The 26,049-nt window shown below is 35.5% G+C and overlaps 2 protein-coding genes across 2 annotated transcripts in view; one reads left to right on the top strand and one right to left on the bottom strand.

The window, feature by feature from the left end:
- LOC125232107 (collagen alpha-1(IX) chain-like) overlaps positions 1-26,049 on the top strand; it is a 256,174-nt gene that overhangs the window by 32,705 nt on the left and 197,420 nt on the right.
- Positions 741-5,725, bottom strand: LOC125232106. Its single transcript, XM_048137721.1, has 7 exons — positions 5,375-5,725; positions 4,263-4,700; positions 3,624-3,882; positions 3,323-3,488; positions 2,499-2,694; positions 2,290-2,411; positions 741-1,183 (listed from the first exon to the last, which is right to left on the bottom strand). The coding sequence occupies exons 5-7, from the start codon at positions 2,593-2,595 to the stop codon at positions 896-898; spliced, it is 507 nt and encodes a 168-aa protein (XP_047993678.1). The 5' UTR covers positions 2,596-2,694; positions 3,323-3,488; positions 3,624-3,882; positions 4,263-4,700; positions 5,375-5,725; the 3' UTR covers positions 741-895.

Raw genomic sequence — 26,049 nt, 5'->3', positions numbered from 1 at the left:
AACCAGAAATACAAACTTAAAAGAAAAGCTTAATGTAAGTATGTAATTAGAATACGTTCTATTTTACAACTAGAACGAACATGTTACAAGAAGAATTATCTTAACCCACAGAAGTGCTAATCAACTCAAGATTTAACTTTTTACAAAAAGACTTGTGCCGTTTTAAGTATGAATGAGTTTTGATAGTATTCCAGTCTAATTTATACAAGCCAAATTAGTTTTGAAACACATTTATACCTATTCGGAAATAATGGAATGAAAGTGAAATGTAAGTTTCTCATTTATTTTATGCACCAGTTAAAGAAAGTAATTACAAATTCAGAACCTATCAGTATCACTATACAGTATTAAAACTGAATTTAGAACGGAAAACATTTTGACTTATAAGCATATAGGTACATAAATGTATGAGCTACCAAGATTGATTAGAGCTACAAAGTACCAAGATTCTCTACAAGTCAAACTTAGAATAAATCACGTCAATTGTAAATAGATGGTGCAAATACTTAAGTAGGTACATAAGACCAAATGTCATAGATACAATTTCTGTAGCTTAGTATATTTTTACATTTCAAGAACTTTATAGTCTAAGATCCGTACTAAGCTCGATCTTCACCGACGTGTTAACCAGGTGAAAATAATATTTTATTAAGTAAAATAAGTTTCTGAACATGTCTTACTATGGTAACCTCAATAAAAATGGTCAAGATTATATAAAAAAAAATTCAAAGATTTTAAAAAATAATCTTGACCATTCATTTTTATTGAGGAGACATGTTCAGAAACTTATTTTCATCTGGTTAACACGTTGGTGAAGATCGAGCTTAGTACGGATCCTATACTATAATAAAATTAAAACGTCTAAGTTTAAAACGTCAACTATATACGGTGGTACCTACTGTATCATACGCCGTATGGATTTGATACACTTTTTTTGAATAATTACGTGGAGGTGCTCACACACTTGGGGATACTTGGCGTGAAAAACGTGGTAAATCTTAAACAACAAGTCGAACGTCTTTGCAGCTGAATGCACGTGGTATTTGATATCATGAATAACGATGTATATCTGGGCGAAGTTTTGTAGCGGTCGTTGTATGAGCACGGAGGGTTGCACGGTATCCTTCCGGGCTGCAGCCTTAGCTTTCTGGGCTGCGATTACGCTGTCGATATCTCCGGCGTCCTGCATTAAAAACATAATTTAAAAGTAATGCCATAGTTCCCAGGAATATCCCACTGCTCAGCAGAGGCTCCACTACAAAAATATAAGTTCTTTTTTCTTCATTAAAATATGTACAGCAGAGACTTAGTCATATAGAAAATGGAATTTTAAGGTACACAATAGTTAGTTGTTTTACAAGGGGAAAAGTTGTTGTTTAACCGCACGTGCCAATATTGAAACCTGAGCAACCGAAAGATTCCAATATTGAACCACTCGCGAGCGTAGCGAGTGGTTCGAAAAGTGGAATCTTGTGCGTTGCGAGGGTTTCAAGGGACGAAGGTTAAACAAACTTTGCCGCCGAGTGAAACACAAAAATGTTCACCACACCAACACGAAGAAAACACTGACTATAAAACATCAAACTAAATCAAAACTATCAATTTATTCAATAATTATGATTCAAAATAGTCATATATATTTCGGTAATTTCCACCAGGAAGCTAAAATTAAAGATATCAAGTGAAATTTTGTTTGAAATTATTTGGCACTCTAGTGGATAAAATGCAATTTTGCTATCTGTTTTTGAATAGCAAAGTAAGCCTTTACCAGTTGGTGTGGTGAAAAGTTTTTAATTTTTCCCTTAATTATTGTAATTAAATAAAGAAGTAACAAATACCAAAACATGGTAAGTAAAATATGACTTCATTATGGTGGCTCTATGGCAACTTTGCATGCCTCACAGTTTACACACGTAGAGTGTGTTTAGTAAAACGTCCCACTTTGTCGGTTACCATTAAGGCAAGATTTACTTGTATCTTTATATGAATAAACTGACAAAGCGGCTTTATAGCAATCGACAAAGTGGGACGTTGTCCCATGCACACTCACTAGTAATGATTTTCATATAAAATGAGTGGGAAATATTAAATGGAATACTACTTTATTATGTTCTGGGAACATATTTACCAAAATGAAATATATTGAACTCGCTTGACTCGAAGAGTAAAATAGTAAAACATTAACTGAACAGTTACACAACTTTTATAGTTAATAATATAAATGTATATTAATATTAAAATAAATAGAATAAAACCCTTAAATTTGGATTGGATGCATCTAATACTTACATCTATCTGAACTAATAAGCCCTGGATTGATTCAGTGGTTGAGAATTTGACTTTCCTAGATTTCCGGCCTTTGGGTGGTATTAAAAAATATAGCAGGTAAATCTGCACCGGAATTATTTTGTCTGAAATTAAAAAAAAATTATATGAGACATTAGACTCACACATATTTTCATAAAATGATCAATTATGAATGCATTGTAATTAATTACGTTTTAACGGCCTCTGTATCTTTCTTCGTGGGTAGTGACTCTGCCTATGAAGTACAAGGTCCTGGGTTGAACTTGAATCCCATTTGAATTTGAACATTTTCAAGTTGTCATCCAACAAACTGAATGCTAATGGCTGAATGTGATCTGCTTGTGTGCTCTTTTTCTTTTCGTTCGTTTTTTTGCGTCGTTGTCATTGCTGTGAAAAATAAATTGGTGATTGCGATGGCAAGTATACCTACTAAAATAAATATAAGACGCTTTGATTAAGAGAAGTGTTCTAAAGGAAATACGGCGTTTATTTTTAATGTATTTAGTGTAGTAACTGGCCACAGTGGCCACCTTACACCAAAATCATTTTTGGTGTAATGAATTCTGTGACCTATGAAATAAGCTTTGTTCATAGGTCACAGAATTCATTTTAGTATAACATGGCCAGTAATAAAAATCTTATGCTAAAATCAATTATATTTATATATGTATGGAATTTATCTGTAATATTCATATTCATATATTCATATTCATTTATTCATAAAATTAACAATTTTACATGTCAAAGTTAAAGTTAAATTATCATAATTAGAGTACAATACAATATTACATTTTAAAAATAGAAAATACTCTCAAATAAATTCAATAATTAATTTAAAAAAGAAATAGATGTTGAACAATAATTACAAAAAATAATAATAATATTATGTGATCGTATTGAACATTAAATTGCATTATTATTATAATATTCTGAGATGTCATAAAAAGCATTAATATAAATTGTATACATATATAAATAGAATTGAGGTGGCTAGTTATTTTGAGGAATGTCTTACCAGAGTATCTACTTTGCTGTCTTTTCAAATGGCCCAGGTTTCAAGAAAATCATGTACAGTTTCAATTGTTTGTGTCTTAATTCAAAGGTGTTATTCCACCTTTCACAAACTTGGTCCCATAGCTCATTATATTTCAGCCAAATAGCGTCGTCATTTGAAGCAGTCCCTGAAATAAAACAAAAAAAAAATTATCGAAACTTCGCTATACTTTGTGAAATCAAAAGGAAAAAAGACAACAGACAGATAGAGTTACTATTGCATTTATATTATTAGTAGGTACGAATATAAGTATGGATTTTACCTTGATTATTTTCCACAGACTCTACATCTGTATCCGAATCCCTATTAGAGCAAGTGGGTTTAAGCCCCTGCACTTTTCTCCTGATATGTACAGGAGATTTCGAACCTTGTCCACTAATGTGCCTTTAGCGGGCACATATTTTCTTGAAGCAGATTTGCATGTTGGCACAGCTTTCATATAGTAGGTATATATACTTTCAGTTGGGAAAAGTGAAACTATTTTTGCAGCTAGCAAATTGAATTCTTCTGGTTTGATGTTGCTGAGGAAAAAAATATTTTGAATAATCTTCATTCATATTTAAGTATTAATACTAATTTTATTATAGAAACCAGACAGAAAACCATCACAACTACCCTTGACGTAAATGCATAATTTTGCTCCCTTGTGAAAGAATATCTAACTCGCACTAGTCGTCAATCCATCTGGATTGACATGCAAGTACAGTCACCTGTAACCTGTAATAATATCTTACGCAATAAAGGCTGCAAAAATATCTGCCACTAATACCTTACGAGACATTGTAAGAGTGTGTAAGATATTTTTGAGGCCTTCGTTGTGTAAGACATTATTGCAGGTGACTGTACCAAGCCTGAAACTACTGCTGTCTGGTCTCCTATAATCCATTAGCTAAGTACTTACTTGTTAACAATAAATGTGTAGTGATATTTCACCAAAACATCAACAATGATGCTTTTTTGCGAGTTCAATTGTTTGTATTTTTGATAATAATTTAGAACACTATTTACTTGTGGAGTACATTGGCGGATACTCTTCAATTCAAATTATGGCAGTGAAAGCCTACTTGGTACACTTAAGTAGGAATCCAAATCCAAAGTAATGTCTGTCAGAATAACTGACTGATCTTGATCAACTTGCATCACTTCTATACAGTTTGTTTTCGCTTTAATAACCATTAAATCTTCATTGAAGAAGTATGCAGTTTCAGTATCAGTAACTGAGTCTAAGTAATCTTGTAGTTTACTTTTTAGTTTAATTCGGTGCACAATGTGTTTGCAAAGCTCTTTCAAGTATCATTTAAAACCAAATATTTGAACTGTTCCTTGCTTATATCATTTTCTGTAAAAAAAAATAACTTAAATAATTGGATATCAATGATCTTATACTTATTGAAGCATATTTGATAGCTATCGCGGAACTCTCCTATGTATATTGAAATGGGAAATGAACGAAATATGTGGATCAAAAACGAATAAATATCTGTAATAACTAAAAATAGCACAAAACCACAATATCATTAAGTCTTGCGGTTGGAGACAGGCTGAATCAAAGTCTTCCACTGCGACATGGTGACAAAATATATTTGAAATTTAAAAACTTCAGAAGACAAATGAACATCTTGATCGACCCCGGAGATGTATGGCAGTTGCAAAATAAACGATTAAGAAGCTTTCGTTATTTTGATTTAAAATTTCACGATTTTCACACATTATTTGAACAAAATGGGACTTCGAGTATTAATATAACTTGTTTTATTTACATCCACGTGTCAAAATGCCCATTGTCTCGTTTTGATAAGATAATACTTTAGTTCTTAATAGTTTAGTAACATACAAATATATCTAGCAAATGAGTAAAAATGTAAATGATGTACTTAGGTAATTTTGTTTAACCTAACATTTAATATGTATCTTGGTAAAACAAAAATGCTTACTTTACGCTTTAAAGAGAAACTATTTTATCTGCCATACCTTTTGATCTGCCAGCGATATTCTAGAAAATACACAACTTACTTTTAAAGTTCTCGACGACTACTGACGGCAAATCCCAGGATACCAATTTGTTTTCTGTGTCTTCTTCCATTATTTTAGTAGGTATACTTGCGATTGCAATCACCAAGTTAATTTTACCACCATAACACTTTCACAGCAATGACAACGACGCAAAAAAACGAGCGAAAAGAGCACAGAACAGTACACGAGCAGATCACATTCGGCCGTTAGCTTGGTTTGTTGGATGACAACTTGAGAATGTTGCCAGTATCAGTTTTTTTTTACCCAATAAATACATCAGTAATCACAAGTCCAACCTAGATAATGTAACTATAGATGGTTAAGCAAAGCATGAGAGTAAAAAATGGCGGCAAATTTGAATAATGTGCTCATACATTGTCGTCCCATAGAAAATTTTAATTTTGTTCTCACGATTTGCTTGACCGTCTATATACAGTCTGGCAAAAAAGAGTAGAAAATAATAGGGGCACCACTGTCTATGTAAAACGTCTTGCATATGGCAACTATTGAATCACTTTGACGTCTCTTTTGTATGAAAACAGTAAGTGTAGCCATGATAAAAAAAATAGTTCAATTTCTACTCTTTTTTGCCAAGCTGTCACATGGGAAAGAGGCCCGAAGTTTAGTCTCTTTCCGTCTTAATGCTATTGCACGGTCACACATTCGGTGTTTTTTGGATAAACTATTTTTAAAAATGCTACCCGACGGCAAATTATGTAAGAAATAAAAGTTGTCATGTAGTATTTTTCAAAATAATGCGTATTTGAGGCAAAATTTAATAAAATCTGTTTTTGTTTTATATGCAACCATAAAATAGGTACCTTATTTCAAGAAAATCTTGGGCGATCCCGCCTTCTAACCTATTGGGCTTTATTTTCCTACTTGTCAAAAGTATAAAATCATGCACCAGTTACTTCTGGAGGGGGCCTATTTTTAAGGAAGGCAAAGATCATTGAAAAAAATATTTTTCTTAAGTAATAAAGTGCAGGTACGACAAATGATCGACATTTCTATAAAAAAAACGACATTTTTAACCTGTAAGCAAATTCCAAAAACGTTTAATTTAGAAATAGTACGTTTTATGAGTAAACATACGTAACTTCATGATAGATAATCAGTATGTAATCTATGTGATTGCACTTGTATGGTTTGTAACGTGTCTTTTTTGGTAGGTACATACCTACACTTGAAAATGCCACGCGTTAAGGCTTAACTTTTTTATATCTAAATGTCAATTGTTCGTTGTATGGTTATTTTTAAAACTGTATGTTTTAAATTATGCGAAAAATACAATAAATTATAGACGATCAAGCAAATCGTGAGAGTAAAAAAACAAGCGAAATTAAAATTTTCCATGGGACGTAAAACCCGCGCCCTTGCAGTTTGCCGCCATTTTTTATTCTCACTTTTTGCTTGACTGTCTATACTAAGAAATAAACATTTTTTTTATTTACATCTCGTTTGCCTCCTATTAAACAATAATAAAAAAACTTATAAAAGTAACTGGTGCATGATTTTAATCAAACTTAAAAATAATGCGTATTTCATTATTTTGATAAACACTAGAAAGGAATTTTCGAAATGTATAAGTACCTATGCAAAACTAAGTAGCAACACGCTAAGTAGCTCTATGCCTTTGTTGTTTTATGAAACGGTTTATTATTTTATGCCTTTTACAATTATTTCAAAAACATATCAAAAGCGTGGTAGATTGTGTGAAGATTGTTCGCTAAACCATTCTCCAAGATTATCGGGTAAAAAATGAATACAGCAACACTGCTCATAGCAAAAAATGCAACTTCTTGAGACAAGATTTGTAAATTTTGTTGCAAGAACTAGCAAGAAATAATATCTTGGAGCAATAATGCTTTTGCTTTCGAAGGTCTTGATTTAAGATTCAAATATTTCGACTGTCTTGAGACAAAAACGATTTTTTCCGTAACATAGGTAAGTATATATAGGTATACAATACAATTACATGCAAACAGACGAAGTATTTAATCCTCGCTATGGTTTGTACAACGCATATAAGCCAATATTTAGGTATATAGATTGCGGTGCCGGTACAATCTTCAGTACCAGACTAAAATGTCCGGTACCTGCGTCGTACCGGGAATTCCCGCTACTTCGATACTTTTCAGTACCTACTAATTGTTTTTCCAGCAAACATTACTAAAACCCGTGACAAATGCTTTGCTTGCTTCTTATCATACAAATTTATAGTCTATAGTAATACTGAGTGTGGGTGTTGTTGTCTATAGTAGTATTTGTAGTCCTTAGTCATATTATATATTATTACATTCTTCATTGTTAATTTAACTGAATCTTGAGTGAAACTAGTAATATCTTCTACCGAGAAATATATTAGGTACTTGCTTTTAGGATTTCTGATTCTTGATTGTTAATTTAGCCGAATCTTGATTGAACTAGTAATATCTTCAACCGAGAAATTTTTTATTTCCTTTTAAAATGTCTAAATTCTTGATTGTTAATTTAACTGAATCTTGAATAAAACTAGTAATATCTTTTACCGAGAAGTATATTATTTGTTTTGAGATAATCTTAATTCTTGATTGTTAATTTAAGTGAATCTTGAATAAAACTAGTAATATCTTCTACCGAGAAATATATTACTTGCTTTTAGAATGTCTAAATTCTTGTTTGTTAATTTAATTGAATCTTGAATGAAATTAGTAATATCTTTTAATACCGAGAAATATATTACTTTCTTTTAGATTGTCTTAATTCTTGGTTATTAATTTAACTGAATCTTGAATGAAACTAGTAATATCTTCTACCGAGAAATATATTACTTGCTTTTAGATTGTCTTAATTCTTGACTGTTAATTTAACCGAATCTTGAATGAAACTAGTAATATCTTTTACCGAGAAATATATTACTTGCTTTAAGATTTTTTAAATTCTTGATTGTAAATTTAACTGGATCTTGAATGAAACTAGTAATATCTTTTACCAAGAAATATATTACTTTCTTTAAGATTGTTTTAATTCTTGATTGTTAATTTAACAGAATCTTGAATGAAACTAGTAATATCTTTTACCGAGAAATATATTACTTGCTTTAAGATTTTTAAATTCTTGATTGTAAATTTAACTAGATCTTGAATGAAACTAGTAATATCTTTTACCAAGAAATATATTACTTGCTTTAAGATTTTGTAAATTCTTGATTGTAAATATAACTAGATCTTGAATGAAACTAGTAAAATCTTTTACCAAGAAATATATTACTTGATTTTAGAATGTCTACATACTTGGCTGAATATTTCAATAATTCTTGGGTGAACTAAATAATATCTCCTATCAAGTAATATATTACTTGCTTGAATACTTTTCAGTTGTTCATTTGAGATTTAAATGTAATCTTGAGCTAAGTTTGACTCTATATTGGCACAAGAATGAATTCTTAAATCAAATCTGCTTAATCATTCTTCAGGTGAGAAATAAATTAGTTTTGATTTGAGATATAAATTTTGACTCAAATAATATTTGCTTTCATCCAAGATTTTCGGTCTTGAATATGAAGAATTTTAAATTTTTGAAACGTTAGTGAGATTATCTTATTTCAAGATATATATATTTGAGATCAAGAAATATTAGGTGAAACACATCTGGTTCTTGTTTCAAAAAACCATTTTTTTCTGTGTACGCCTGACCAGGCAGGCAATTATGGTCGCGCGATAAGTGATAAAATAGCAGGCCGTCCCTATCGCACTATTTGTAAGTGCGATAGGGACGGCCTGATATTTTATCGTCTATCGCGCGACCATGCTTCCCGTGCAGGCCGGTAAGCATGGTCGCGCGATAAATGATAAAACATCAGGCCGTCTCTATCGCACTATTTCAGTGCGATAGGCCCGATGTTTATCGCGCGACCATGCTATCGGTGCAGAAAATAAATGTATGACTATTGTCAGGAGGGCGCTGTTATTCTGATGATGTATGCGATGACAGTTCAGTGTAAGTAGTACGAAAAAAATAGCTCTAATGACATTCCGCAACATAGCGCGTATTCATTATATTTCTGGTCAGGGGATCGATTTTTGAATTTCGAATGCATGAATTCGCCGTCCGAAAGTCTGTGGAAAACGACGTAATGCTATTTTTGGGAAAGGACAGCTAGTAATTTTAAAACTAGTGGTAATGACCACTCGTTTCCAATTCTGTTAGTAGAATTTAAATCGCTAGTAGTGGAGATATTATTGAACGAATTTCACGAAATCGAATGGCCGACATTCAAAAATCGGCCCCCAGGCTTTACTATAAATTCACCACAGAGGTAGACGATTGGGAAATTCTAATACATCACAATCGCTTATTGCTTCGATCGATGAATCGCTTGGTACCTCTCTACTTAATACTCTTATATTATTATACATCTGTATTGGACAGTAACAGTACTGTTTCGTTTGCCACTAAGCGTTGTCGCGGAGTCACCCCAGCTACTATGTATTATACCATCAATACGATAGCGATAAAGACAAACTTACAGACTGCGATACGCTATAAAGGTTGATCGATAAGCCACTTGTATACGCGCCCAGTTCGTCCACCTGCAGCGTATCTTAATAATAAATCAGCCAGTATCGACCAGCTGTCCGAGTCATTGGCCTTCTACTTGTCAGCTGATATCAATGATTCACTCGTTATGCAAAAGTGTGTCATTAACATACAATATCACATTATTGTATGCGTAGTGAGTAAAAGTGGACATGCGGACATGGAAGAGAACAATCTCTCATCTCAGGATGCCGAAGACCGGGCAAAGTGGAGAAGGCTGAGCAGGAAAGCGGACCCTGGCGCTAGGCCGGGAAAACGCTAGGTTGAAGAGAGAGTGAGTAAAAGTGAAACAATTTTCATTTTTTTGTTCCAAGAATCCATTTTTAATAAACGTGTCACACTAAGAGCGTAGCAACTTATTGGTTTCGTGGAATTAAACTCAACAAGTAGTCGCCAAGAAATAGAAATTCTCAGTACTTTATAACGTGCAGTAAAGAAGAAATACTGGGCCGTCAATAACATAGCTCTGAACTGAGGCTTTTCTTACCCTATATTTTACCGCTTTACCTGGCCGAGGTCGGTAAAAGTTGAAAGTTGACACTTACTGGTGCAAGAAATTGTAAATTACGATACAAGTGTGGAAAAAGAGGAAATTTTAAACGTGTGGCGATAAATTAGAACAACATGACCGAAGAGAATGTTTTAAATCAACGCGAGTAATGAATTCCGTCTACGATGTGTTATCCCGGCATTTGCCACGGCTCATAGGAGCCTAGGATCCGCTTTGACAACTAATTCCAAGGTTTGGCGTAGGCATTAGTTTAACGAAAGCGACTGCCATCTGACCTTCCAACCCGAAGGGTTTGGGATTAGTCCGGTTTCCTCACGATGTTTTCGTTCACCGAAAAGCAACTGGCAAATTATATCAATCAAATACCAGAACGCACAAACATAATAAGGCAGCAATCAAAATAGATGATGTTTTGTTTAAGGTTAATTTCAATATCGTTTTAATAATATGATTGAATAGATACAATTCACTGAATGACAGGTTAATTTTAGTCACAGAGTAAACAATTTAGTCCCGAAATATAAGCCACAGACTGTTTGACAGCCACTATAAGCATGGTATCAGAATTCCAATTATTTGACTGCTACAATGCTTGGCACTTCGCTGGGAATTTGTATCCGGCTCATTAATGCCAATTTAGGGCCTCTAGCCAAGCGTACAATCGTTCTAAGAACAAATTAAATTATTTTCATAGAAAGTTTCATAGAAATTTTAAGTAGTAACACTACTGTTATAAATGTCATACGAGTATACAAAGAAAAAGTGACCAGTGACTCGGCCGAGACGTTCAGGCATTCGCCCGGTAAGCGGAGTACGCTGGTTCGATTTCAGCTCAGAACACTGCAGGCCTTGGTCACTTTTTCTTTGTATATGATATTTATTTAATGTTCGTACAATCGTTGACACTTCTTAGCGGATCGTAACCAGCTCTCTTTGCATTCGTATAGCGCGACAACAGGGTACGTAGTCAAACGCACAAACGCTCACGATAATATTTGTTTCGTAGCTATATCGCTTTTGCATATTGGCGCGACAGAGCCAGACTGCATTTCTGTCTGCGTCTGGCGTCGACGATTGCCATTCGGCTACGCCGGCAGGGATGCCGCATGATTGGCGCGAGATTTTGTCGTCGCGAGATAAACTAGCCAGCGCGATATCGTTTTATCATAAATATCGCGCGACCATGCTTGCCTACCATATGTCAGACTGTAACGCTAATCATGCGATAACACTGCTGTCACTGCGGTTCGATCTCCGCGTAGCATCAACGATCGTCATTTGATCGGCTTAGCCGGCGATCTACTAGCACAGGGAAGAAACATTGATGCACCGCATAATTTTGTAGTAGTTTTCTCTTTCTATCGCTCTTCTGTATTGGCGTGACAAAGCGAATTCCGTATCGTTTTCCATGGAACGAATGTTTTATTTGCAAGAGGGCCTGGCCGATTAACGTGAGCAAATAAACGCATATTGAAGAGACCACCCGTGTGATCACGGTCTTAAATTTACAAACAAAAGGCTTATGTCGGACGCGTTCTGTTTGATACATTCTAAGCTCCGTGATAGGATTTAAGTTCATTGGGCTTTTTAAATTGGAATCAGGTATGAAACCTCATCTGCTTTTTAGCCTAAGTAGTTTATGTAGGTACCTATATAACGAAGTATATCAAAGGTGTCCGAATACGTTTAATCTAATAATAGCACCTACATATTTCGACTTTTATTTTTAATTTTTCAGACCAAAGTCCTATCTCCAATTATCCATAAGCAGATATATTTCTGAAATACCTACTTTGTCTTTTTTATCAAAATACATTCGAAAGGACATTTGTTTGGCCATTTGGACATTTGTTTGACGACCGGTCTGGCTCAGTCGGTAGTGACCCTGCCTGCTAAGCCGCGGTCCTGGGTTCGAATCCCGGTAAGGGCATTTATTTGTGTGATGAGCATAGATATTTGTTCCTGAGTCATGGATGTTTTCTATGTATAAGTATGTATTTATCTATTTAAGTATGTATATCGTCGCTTAGCACCCATAGTACAAGCTTTGCTTAGTTTGGGGCTAAGTTGATCTGTGTAAGGTGTCCACAATATTTATTTATTTTATTTATTTATACATAACCTATGTTTGTTTGCCTTCATTTCTCAACTTAAAACAATAATACAATATTAAGTTGTTGTATTTTAAATTTCATAGAGTTTTAATACACCCGCCATAAACGATTCCGTATGAGTATAGATAACAAAATCAAAACATCACAACTGAAGTGTGTCATAAGGATTCCTCGATCTATTTTCGTATCATCAGCCGATGGTTCTATTTCTGGTGATCGGTTACAAGACGGATCACCATGGATCAAAGTTTATTGGCGGAAGGAACATGGCTGAAGTATAATAAAACGGGATTTTACGTGCGATGCAGCGCCAGCTGAGACCGCTGTGCTTGCATTTCAGCGAGAGAATTACGTAGATATACACGGTGCTCGTGAGCATTGCGAGATATTTTAACAGCATATTCCTGATCGTATTTTAATACTAAAATTTCACATATACCATTTTTTGGATTTCGCCTAGTTTCAGAATTATTATCAATTGAAAAAAAAAAATCTTATAGTTACTCAGTACAAAAGGTTTTTTTAATGGCGTTGATACTATTATGGAGAATACGAGTAGTCTAGTCACTATCCTCATTAATCAATGTCAATGAGGTGAAAGTGAGAAGTACTTAAAACCTTTCAAAAATGAGGTTTTTTAGAAAAAAAAGTTTTAAATCATAGGTGCCAATTTTATGATTAAAATTTTCATTTTATGTGAAAATATTGGCTAAATTTTCTCAGCCTCTGAAATGCGTTATTAAAATCGCTAGCAATGCTCACGAGCACCGTGTATAATTTGAGCTTCTACCATAAGTTTTCGATGTAGAATGTGTTACTCGATATCATAATTGTCAGGAGAAATGTATGTAATTTATGGTTCGAATAAAGTAACCGTTTGGAAGAGACAGATCTCGGAAACGGTATTTATACAATATAACAACACCGGTATTGTTTTTATATTGTGTAAATACCGTTTTTATTTTCGTTTTTTTTTTAGTTTATTCTTTTATTTTGAATGGGACCCTCTGATAAATTAAGTCGTCTTTACTACTTAATAAATTATTCACTAGCTTTAATTATTTCAAGACATTGGTTATTTATGTTTGTTTCTTAAATACAGGTTAAGAGCCCTGGGGCATATTATAACATCTAAAATTTAATGTAAAATCTTCTTTCTATGCATGTATGCATAATATGTGTGATTTTATACGTATTTGTATAAAGTTACTTGCACCTACAAGTACTTAATACATATGTGTGTGTTACCAAAATTTAGGTACACCAACTGAAAACTTGCGCTTTTTCTGCTGGTCTAGTTTTGTAATGATTTGATTTTGCCTCTTTCTTTTTTCTAAGCGTCAAGTATTTAATTAAAATAAATTCCACATAGTCGTGGAAATAGTTTTTTTTTATTTAATTAGAAAAGAGCCAATCGCCTGTAGTTGTGTTTTAGTAAAGCTAACATTACATAATGTAATATTGTTACTCATTTCTCAACAACGATACTTTAATTCGACCTGTCACAAAAAGTGAGTTGTCAATAAAACAAAATGAGATAAATTGCCAGTAATTGATTCTGAATTGAACTTGATACTCTTTAAAACCTGTTTGAGGCGAGAACCAATAAACCCAATAAAACCTTGCATTGCCCATCGCCCAACAGGTTTCTTTCTTTGAATCCGATGCTGAGAACAATTTCAAGCTTCACGGACACGTTAATCGGTTCCTACTGCATTACTCACATGTGACTTTCCTCGAAAGTAGGGACCTTATTTCTCAAGAGAAAATAGGAACATTTTATGACGACTGGTTTGGCTTAGTGGTTAGTAACTCTGCCTGTTAAGCCGATGGTCCTGGGTTCGAATCCCAGTAAGGGCATTTATCCAATTATGTTCCTGAGTTATGGAGTATAATTACCCAATGTTGTACACAGGCTATAGCGTAATACATGCTCATAATTTCCATTTCTGTGTACATGCGAACGACTAGCGAGTCGTGTCATCACGCACGCACACAACGACAGCTGTATTATCTACGCTATATGCTCCGAGATCCTGTACTGTTTATTTATTAATCTGATTTCCGTTAGAATTTCAGATCAACTCCCGACGCAAAAACGATGGGGTGTTATAAGTTTGACGTGTATGTCTTTCTGTCTGTCTGTCTGTTTGTCTGTCTGTTTGTCTGTCTGTTTGTCTGTCTGTTTGTCTGTCTGTTTGTCTGTCTGTTTGTCTGTCTGTTTGTCTGTCTCTCTGTGTGTGTGTCTGTCTGTGGCATCGTAGCTCTCGAACGGATGAACCGATTTAGATTTAGTTTTTTTTTGTCTGAAAGCTGAGTTAGTCGGGAGTGTGCTTAGCCATGTTTTATGAAAATCCGTCCACTATGTCGCGGTCGGGGGTTTTTCCAAAATTTTAATTTTGAGGTTATTATTGCCCTTTTAAGCTTTCGGAACCTTCTGTTAAAGAAAGCCACAAACGCACCTACTTCTCCATTTACGGATGGCATGTGTCAGTCGTAAACTCTTCTATTAATGTCAGCCGTCAATTACTTGAATGTTTTATTTATACTGCTTCATTTGCAAAATCTTTAAGAGGAGATAGTGGTACTAAAATATTCTGCTTTTACTCAAATATTTCTAAAGCTTATAAGGAGAACTTTGCCCTAAATTTAGAACTTGAATTTGAGATAGCTGTGAAACATTAAAATGAAGCATCTTTTAATTCCTGAATTTTGTATTATTATGACGACATCCTTAACAAGTGTCACCTAGTTAACTAACATGAATTTTGTAGAAAATTGTATGAAAAATTACAGATACAATTGTATGTAATTAAAAAAAACCTTCAAATTAAAGAAAAGACAAAGTACATACATTATTTGTGATAGCAAGGAAAATACACCCACGAATAACAAAAAACAGCTGAATAGGTATTATAATTAATAAATAAATAAAATAATAAATATTGGGGACACCTTACACAGATCAACTTAGCCCCAAACTAAGCAAAGCTTGTACTGTGGGCGCTAAACGACGATATATTATACATACTTAAATAGATAAATACGAGTACATACTTATATGTATACATAGAAAACATCCATGACTCAGGCACAAATATCTGAACTCATCACACAAATAAATGCCCTTACCGGGATTGGAACCCAGGACCGCGGCTCAGCAGGCAGGTTCACTACCGACTGAGCCATACCGATCGTCAGTTTACTGAATTATCAGGTTATTGAATATATTATAATCCACATGTGGTCGTATTTATCAACCGGTGAATAGTAAGTAAATAGGTAATCACGCATAGCATTGTTGCCCTTAACATAAATTGTAAATACATTACCCATGAATCGTGAATGTTTTAGCTTCAACAAATCAACAAATCGTTTACGATTCAATATCACGACTTTAAGATAAATTTTGACGGGCGAACACGTTGCTTTGTCCAATTATGTCCATGCACGAAGACATGATTAACTTACAAGTCAATTCTTACACAGATAACATTATGACTTCTGGAGGATGCGATTCGGATTGCATTTAAGACGCTACAGGAGAACAGGAGCGAATTTGCTAAATTGGAAAGGAGCCTCCCTTTCAATTTGGGAATTTTGGTTAAATATACTAGTGTTAGTGCGTTTTCACATTATCCAATCCAATATCGGATGTAGGACCGATATCCCATACATTACAGGCGCCATCTTGGATTTTTTTCGAATGAAATCCTTCCGACTTCCGATATCCGAATTTTATGGGCTATAGCGTCTTTAAAATATGAATATCAAAAAAATCAAAACGGCCCGACACAGATAAAAATAGTAATAATCTGTGTTAAAAAAATCATTGCTCTATCTTCAAAAACCGGGGAGGAAATAGTCGAGAGCGTCTGTATGGAGAATTGACCCCTCCTGTATCGTCTTAAACATTTCGCTCATGCTTGCCCGTAGCTGTATCGGAACGAGCGAGACGCACAATGGCACCTTTCGAATATCGGAATGATGTCGATGTACATTTGATTTCGCTTTTAAGCCCAAGCGGTCCTTAGTTAGGTCCGATCGCAATCTCGACATCTGTCATGTATTAATTGTCTATTTGATGTTTAAAGCATGCAGTATTAAGCTTCTATTTGTAGTTAATGTCGGGTTAAATGGAATTTAATAATTTATCATAGTATTGATTCACCGTTGACTATTCGTTATGTTCATTTACTTAGCCTTTTCGACGCCACCATAATGGAGTAATAAAATATCATCAACGCCATGAACTATACAAAATCTTATTATCCATACTTCCATACTAATATTATAAATGGGAAAGTGTGTGTGTCTGTTTGTTTGTCCGTCTTTCACTGCAAAACGGAGCGACAAATTGACATGATTTTTTAAGTGGAGATAGTTGAAGGGATGGGGAATGACATAGGCTACTTTTTGTCTCTTTCTAACGCGAGCGAAGCCGCGGGAAAAAGCTAGTTAGTACAATTTTTCTTCCAAATTCCAAAATTTCGCTTTCTTTGAAGCATTTCAATGTTGCCAGTGTCACTGAAACTTAAAACAGTTTCATATGACTCTGCCTCGTTTAAGAACACAGACATGAAATTATGTAAGGTACACAGCGGGGCAAATCTCGACTGGGGGACAATTGTAACTAACCTATTTTTTCCATTATAACACTATGATGTTGAGTTATACATGCATCCACTGAACACGCCTACCATGTATAACCAGTGGACACTCTATTTAATAATGCAAACATAGTAAAACATGGAAAAAATGGACCAGTTACATTTGTCACCCAGTCGAGATTTGCCTCGCTGCACCTTATGTAAAACGAATTGTTTGGTAAATATGTAGAAACGCCCTGTGCATTTTATAATGTTCCCAAACGATCTTATAAGACGGTTTTATTCCATACTCACTAAAAGGTATTTCACAAAGGCTTTCTGCCGGCGTCTTCCCGCTATGTGCATCTTCATTTACATAAATAGTTCAGGAGTTCGCTTAATGTGCATTTAATTATGCCACGCTTAAGTATCGTGGAAACTCGTGATTTATTTATGAAAGCTCTTCAGGTGAATGTTTATAAACTTGAATAGAGTTTTTCTGTTTCACAGTCATGAGTCAATTGATGGCACTAATTAAATCGTCTTAGGTCTAGCTTGTTTTGAAAAGGCAACCTCTCAATTTTTTTTACGAGCAAAAACTTTTACGAACGATGCAGCGAGTTGTTAACACGTTAAGTCGGTGCCTATGTTTGGTTTACAGCAACCCTCTAATTACAAAGCCGTAATGTTAACCATTCCGACGTGTACAGTTAACGTGTTAATTAATTAATACATACATACTATCACGCCTGTATCCCATGAAGGGGTAAGCAGAGCACATGAAACTACTCAAGTTTCAGTGCCACTCTTGGCAAAAAGGGGTTGAAAGAAATCGAAAATGTGACATTGCAGTGACAGGTTGCCAGCCTCTCGCCTACGTCACTATTTAACCCATATCCCACAGTCGCCTTCTACGACACCCACGGGAAGAAAGGGGGTGGTGAAATTCTTAACCCGTCACCACACGGGGTAATTAATTAATAAGTCATAGTCATTAAATATTACTCGTGGCAGGAATTAGTCGGTAGACAAATTATTAGTAAGATATTTTTGTTCATTTACGACATATAAAGTTATAATTATATTGCGCAGTAAGACTTCTGACAAAGAATTTAACTCAATTTTTACCCGAACATTCGTGAGCGTCAGAATGGCGGGTGTACATCAAGCAATCCTGGTGTGGTATACGTCAGGAGTTAGTGCTAGCAATGTGCCAAATGTGCGCCAAAATTCGAGCAATGTGCTCTTTGAACTCCAGAGATATTTAAGAAATTAATGACACCCGCCATTCTGACGTCAGGTTGGCGGGTGTACTTCCAGTTCTAGCTAATGGCTGCTAACTTGAGGGTGAAAGTACTGCCTAAGGTTAGTGCTCGCAATGTGCTTCCACATGTATGAAACACACACTAATTCAGAGAGCCGTTGAAGAGTAATATGGGATTGAATAAAGATGTCTATAACGCCTGCTGAAATAAAATAGCAATGTTCATTACCTGAAATGCAGCATTAACATTCAGGCGCTTTTCACAAAAAAGTGATACTTATAGATATATTTATTCAATCCCATATTACTCTTCAACGGCTCTCTGAATTAGTGTGTGTTTCATACATGTGGAAGCACATTGCGAGCACTAACCTTAGGCAGTACTTTCACCCTCGAGTAAGCAGCCATTAGCTAGAACTGGAAGTACACCCGCCAACCTGACGTCAGAATGGCGGGTGTCATTAATTTCTTAAATATCTCTGGAGTTCAAAGAGCACATTGCTCAAATTTTGGCGCACATTTGGCACATTGCTAGCACTAACTCCTGACGTATACGACACCAGGATTGCTTGATGTACACCCGCCATTCTGACGCTCACGAACATTCAATTTTATAAATGAACTCAAAAAGTGCAGTTGAAATAAAGATTATATATTACTTATTAAAAATCTGCACGCCACGTGGAATATTTTAGAAGAAGCTATTATTTAGCACTCAGGAGTAAGACGAGGAATGATTTTTATATCGAGCAAAATCCCGTTATAATGAATCCACTCTTTCCTAATTTACATAAAAAGTGTCGTCTCCGAGCGAGTCTATAACGCGGTTTTAATACATTTCTCATCAGGGTTGTTCCTGTTCAATTTTTCCCTAATTGCATGAAATGAAAATGTCATTTGCACGCACATAATAGATGATTATACCTTATTATACTTTGGCACATCGTTGAAACAAACAATATTTTTTATTAACCTATTTGTTTTATTATGTTGGCGGCGGTTTAAAATCAGCCAAAAGTTCGGCAGTAAAGAGTTAAAAAAACGACGAATGAAATACAATGAGCTGTAAGTGCACGTGACAGCTCTGGAGTTTTTTTTTTAATTATAAATGGGCTTACCCTTGGCCAGAGACTAGTCAAAGGCAAAGTGGCCTACGATGGAGTGAGCTCGCCCAGAAGATGCCTGTTTACCCTAGATTTGAAGGTTGCCGAGTTATATGAGCACGGAAATATTGCCGCCGGCAAGGAATTCCGCTCCTTAGCAGTGCGCATAAGAAAAGAAGAAGCAAAGCGCTTCGTGCGAATTCCCGGAATATCTACCAAGGATGGTAACCGGCCGTGCATCTAAGAGTCCGATAGTCGAATCATGGTGAATGAATTCACACCAAGGTGGTCCTGTATCCTGTCTCTCGAATAGTAGACATGGAAGATGTTCCTGTTCTGTGAATCAATTCATTATTTAAAAATCCTGCACGTTATCTTACAATGTTTCTCAAAATTTACCTGCATTATTACTCAGTAAACGTTTTCGCAACCCTACTTCAAGGAAGGTGTCGAAGTAACTTCCCAACTACCGCTTGAGTGTTTTAAAAAGACCTAATTAAATAGAGAAATTTGCAAACTAGTTGTGGAATAATTTACTCTTGGTAGTAAAGCACAATGAAGTTTCGAGGTTTTCATTAATTAAGTGAGCCGAATTAATAAAGAATTAATAAACTCCTTATTTTGCATCAATTTCAATTTACTAGCATGATCCAACGGTTGTTATTATTTCGGATTCAGCATTTAGTTTCCCTGGAAAAAACTGTTTCTTTAATCATTACCAAAAGGTAATAGAAGTGTAAAAAAATAACCACCATCAATCTATTAAAACGAATTCTTCAATCAGGGTCTTCTTGGGGACATCTTGTCAACTTGTCATCTGTTGACAGCGCCATCTATGATTACTTTTACATACTAGTCCGAATCCTAGATGGCTTACCTCAAGGATCGCATGTTCCCAGTCGATATAGGTCATTATCGAGTCGCATTTTATGTATCAGAAATCGCTCGTTATTATGAACCAATTATTCTCATACACAAAAATCGGCTCGATATAGGAGTAGATGTGTATTTCACCCTGATCCATGAAGAATTCGTTTTGATGCACATTACGCAGTGGCTAGTTTTTTTTTTATACTTAGGCCAGGAAGACTTCCCCTAATATATATTTGTTCATGTCTGAAAGTGTATAGCAATTTCCATTGAACGCTGTATTCATGGGTAACCAGCTCACATTGCTCTTGCCGCTGACAGAAATGTGTCAATCTCAATCAGAAGGTACCACGTTTTCACGTAACCATAAAAATTTCGCTTTCGCCAATTACGTTACTTATATGTTAAATGACAACGTGGTACCATTTACTTAAGAATGTTAACAAGTAGGTCAGCATTTATTGGCCAAGCGGGAGTCCACAAAGACCCCTCTGTTCCTTGTTTACTGTATAAGATATGTTTAACTCACATTTTACGACGCGTTTAAGTTCAATTCTGTTTTCTTGTTTGTTTAGTTAATCTTTTGTTGTGTTAATATTTGATGTCAATGGGCTTTCTTATTGAACATTTTGAGATTTAGAAAGAGATGCATGTATTGAATTATTGATAACCTGTTTAAACAGCATGATGTCTCCATTTTACCAAAAGGCATAGAACAGTCTATATTTTATGGGATAACGTGACATTTTTGGGATTCCATGCATAAAATGAAAAACTGATGTGATATTTGATCCTTTGGGACTCTGTCTCCGACGCCCAAGTTTAATTGCTTTTATTTATAAACAACGTGTTTTTAAATAACCTCGTGCGATTCTCATTGACGCCATGTTAGAGATAATCAATAATTTATTTTTACCAGATAAATACAAGCGTAAATAAGTCTGAAACTCTGTGCACTTGTTTTATGCAAATATGGTATATTTGCGCACTAATTTTAGTGTTGAATATAAAATTATTAGACCAGATTAGATATATATTTATTAATGATACACTCGTTCTGTTTTTGTTCGTCAATATTACCTACAGAATATATTTTAGAGGATTACAATAACATGTGAATTTAGAGGACAATACGGTTATCATCTAGCATAACCATGAATTAGGTAGGTATTCTTGTACAGGGTGACTGCTAATTCGAACTATTCCTTCAAAGACGGCCGGTCTGGCTCAGTCGGTAGTGACCCTGCCTGCTAAGCCGCGGTCCTAGGTTCGAATCCCGGTAAGGGCATTTATTTGTGTGATGAGCACAGATATTTGTTCCTGAGTCATGGATGTTTTCTATGTATGTAAGTATGTATTTATCTATTTAAGTATGTATATCGTCGCTTAGCACCCATAGTACAAGCTTTGCTTAGTTTGGGGCTAAGTTGATCTGTGTAAGGTGTTCCCAATATTTATTTATTATTTATTTAAAGGGGTTTTTCTATAGGTCCTCAACAAAGTTTTCAGCCCAGTCAACCACTAGGGGTCGAAAATCAGTAGTTTTTGAGTGAGATAGTGCGCTGTTTTTATCCATAGCAATAAATTTCACAAACATGAAAATCTTGTAGTACCATGGGTTTTAGAAGACTTACGGTACCTACTCAGTATCGTGTACCTACATACGTAACAGAAAATATAACACAGGAAACATATTATGTCATTTTTGGTTCTAGAAATAACGCTATTCACTTTCTCATTTTCCGTGTCGTTCACGCTATCGAGTAACGCTTTCCGAATCGTCATAAACTCATCACGGGAGAGGCTAAACGAACAAACCTCGCCCCAAGCAATCAGTGAAACAATTAAATATTACGCATCAAAGGGAACGTCGTTCACAAAACCCTTCAATCATTGAACGTAATTATACGCTTCAAGTTCAACACTAATTAGTCATACTTCACCAGCCAATTCTAAATTTCGAGTCCTGTATGCGAGCTTTGTGACTAGGTAATTTGAATTTCTTTCTACGCTGACGTCGTATCTCATTCACAAAGTCGCTGCCAAAAGAGTCCTCGTTATCCAGATGTTACAGTTTGGTTTGTCAAGTGCGTTTAGCATGAGATGGGGTGTAGAGAGTAGTACAAGCACTAATGACGCGGCACGTCTAGTCTGGCTCAGTTCGGCCTAAAATTACATTCGGCTCCGCAGTGAATCATCGCCGCCAATTAGTATTTCGGTCATTTCCGTTTAGATCACCTATTTAAATCCTGGGCGGAGATTCACAGGCAAGTTTTGTGGTTGTTTTGATATGTAATTTTTTTTCGTTAAGTAAATGACTGCAGGTACATTTACGCCATCAAATTTAACGAAGCGACCGAGGCTCTAACATTATAATTATGTTTATGAGATATGAGATATATTATATCTCTCGTCTCTTTTATCAGATCTCAGATATTTTTGTGCACATACAGTGAACAATAAATACCTACTTACAATGCTGTACAAACTGTGATATCTTGCTTGCAAAAGGAAGTGCTATTGTGCTTTCAATTTTATCACTTATCCACGTGGATAAGACATCTGTCACTCTCACACTGACACACTTGCCAGAAAGTGACGGATGCTTTATCCACGCAGATATGTGATAAAATTGGAAGCATAATAGCCGGGCAGATTTCCCATTTTCTTTTAAAAGTACCCCTGTTCTGCTCAGTTTCCTCTAAACATTATTACAGAGCAAGGAATTAATTTCATTATCTCGCTGCAAATCACATTTCCTTTGTCACAATAACCCGAGAGTGCGAAACTCTTGTTAGACGGCTATTCTCGGATTTAAAAGCAAAATCCTCCGTATTAATTTCGTTAAAAGATCATAGTTGTTTGTGTAAGCCGCAAACGGCTACAGTTGAGCGGAAAAATGGGAGAACAAAAGTGTTTCGAAATGTTATGGCTCGTGATGCTTTTTAAGTTTGGAGGAGATAACATTGAACAGTAGCTTTTATAGTGGAGAAAAGAAGTATTTGACAAGCAAAATATAACCTTTAACGGCACGGCAATTATTTACCAAGGCAAGTGTCTTCGTGAATGATAATGATTTAAACGCTAAATAGGGCAAATATGTAGCAAATGGATTCCGTTCGGACTGTACATAATATACCTAATATAAGCACTGTTTGTCACCTGCGTTGTTTTTACATCTTTTAGTGTGTGGTCAATTCATATAAGCCATGATTGATGGAAAATCTTATTCGTGAGTACCTATGAGTATAAGACTACCAGACCACAACTTGCCTTGTCGCGCGCGAGTCCATACATCAAGCGCGACTTTAATTATGGACTCGCGCGCGACAAGGCAAGTTGTGCTACAGGGTATGTAACGAGAAATCGTCATCTCACCATTTGTCCAGGCCTTATGTGTTTCATATCCTAGAAACAGTATCACGAAGGGCTCATTGGTGAGCGAGACGACAATGAGATAATAGTAAAAAATACGGCATTAAATACGAGTAAACATCGGCAAGAATAGCTCTGAGTCTGTACTCATTATAACGCCCATGCGCGGATCCAGGGGGGGTCATGGGGGTCATGACCCCCCCTGGAGCCTAGGTTGGCCATACAAATAGACCACGTGACCCCTCCTCTGGGGCCTGGGCCTTTACCACGTGACCCCCCCCCCCCCTGGGCACGAAGCTGGATCCGCGCTTGATAACGCCAAACTAAGCTCATTGTTGATGGTTCCATCGTATATTAGAGCATTCACTCGAACTGCGTACACATTTGATCATCTCTTCAACAAACTAGACTCAAAAGCACACGTGGTTTATACCTAACGATTAAAAATAAAAGAAAATATAGGTAAATTGTTATCATAATATTCACAATAATTATTATCATAATTCGTAACAGTCATAATTCTAAAATAAGAATTTTCCTAGCTAGAGAAGTTGATATTTCTATCGTCTAAAGTTTTGCTTATGACTTAGAATCCAAACTATTTAATTCCCAAGCTTTATCGATACTTGGTGTTCATAATGCTCTTATCTCCCACGGTAAGTGAAACTAAATTCATAAGCTGTTCGAGCTCGTTCGACTCATGAATAAACCTATTCATTTACGTGTCTACTATCGAACTAGCTTGGGAAAACGTTATAATACTACCAATATTACCATAACACACATGGGTAAACAGATGAGATAAATTGTATTTTTCAATACACTTGCTCATAATGTGGAGCTTGCCTGTGTCCAGCAATATGGGGCGAAGTTCTCGCGCTTTGTACCATAGATAGAGGAATAAGTAAGGGAAGAGTTGTAACTGCATACATCAGTAAATGCGAGTTATTTGTATAGGCATAGTTAAGTGACATCTAGCGACAATCACGCGTCAAAAAACGTGAATTATCAGTACCACTACTCGATACTAGGTGGCAACTGTGTCTCGACTGCCAAAAATGTAATATTAGAACAGTTTACAAAAGGAATTAAAAACAGAATACTGATTAATACTATTGTAATATTAGCTAAAAATTGGTGAGCATTAGACTATGTACTATGCTTTGTACACATACATGTATTTAAAGTCATACACAGGTTGAACGCGATTAATTAACATTAAGTACTTTACCTTTTTTCCAACGTTTCGGCCAGGTTGCACTGGCTGTGGTCGCGGAAGACTGATGTCCCAGAAAGTATCACCGGAGATGTAAACAACACAAATTGTAACTGATATTTTTTTCCCATTATTACCTACTCTATGATGTTGAGTTCTACATTTGTTTCCACTGAACACGCCTTCCATACATAACCGGTGGTGGACACTCTATTTAATAATGCAAACATTGTCAAACACGGGAAAAATAGACCAATTACATTTGCCAGTCGAGATTTTTTCCCGCTGTACCTTATTCATAAATTTCAAAAACCCATAGTTAAGACTTAGGATTCTAATTCGATATAATTACTAGTACATCCCTACAAGGTACATAACTGGGCCATTTTTTTCAAAGTTGTCCACCCCACTTTTATGGATTTGGAAAATTTTATGTGGTTTCCACTCAGAATCGTGAGCTCTTTCAATTCTAATAGGAGAAAAAAAGTATCCCATGGTTTTTTTCCCATTCCGTTACCATTTTTTCATACATTTTGTATGGCGGTAACGGAATGGAAGGTTCGAAATAATGTATGGAAATCTTGGGACATTTTTTTTCTCCTATCAGGACCGAAAGAGCTCGTGATTCTGAGTATTAATCGCGTAAAAAATACCCATGTTACAAAAAAGTGGTGTGGACAACTTTGAAAAAAAATGGCCCAACTAATCGGTAGGATTCAGTGAATCCTAATACGTTTTCTCTATACAAAACCCGAACTCTCGGACCCAGCTTGTTACGTGTAGTGCAATCGACATCAACACAAATATTTGCACCGTTTACTGTTTGAGCGGAGTTCTTGAGGCGAAACCGTGCGCCGAAATTGTGTTGGCCACTTTACACTTACACTTTCCTTTTAAGCTGAATGTTTTGTGAAATTGTTCAGTTTATGCTGTTTGGAAATTGGCAGAACCGTTTTAATGAAGCAATTATTTGAAATGAGTTCTGTAAACACGCTTTGAACTATATTTGTTAACTCTTTGATTAATACTATCATCATCAACATTGGACTACA

Source organism: Leguminivora glycinivorella, chromosome 12 (assembly GCF_023078275.1).
Source record: "Leguminivora glycinivorella isolate SPB_JAAS2020 chromosome 12, LegGlyc_1.1, whole genome shotgun sequence".
In the NCBI taxonomy this organism is placed as follows: Eukaryota; Metazoa; Arthropoda; class Insecta; order Lepidoptera; family Tortricidae; genus Leguminivora; species Leguminivora glycinivorella.
This window is presented reverse-complemented; position numbering and strand designations above follow the sequence as displayed.

What these genes read in the sequence shown, in the direction of transcription:
- LOC125232106 (XM_048137721.1), bottom strand. Translation starts at nt 2,595, where the DNA reads ATGTTCAAATTCAAATGGGATTCAAGTTCAACCCAGGACCTTGTACTT. An exon ending in GATACAGAGGCCGTTAAAAC is followed by an intron (nt 2,412 to 2,498) that starts GTAATTAATTAC and finishes TTTTAATTTCAG; the next exon opens with ACAAAATAATTCCGGTGCAG. An exon ending in GCTTATTAGTTCAGATAGAT is followed by an intron (nt 1,184 to 2,289) that starts GTAAGTATTAGA and finishes TTTTTAATGCAG; the next exon opens with GACGCCGGAGATATCGACAG.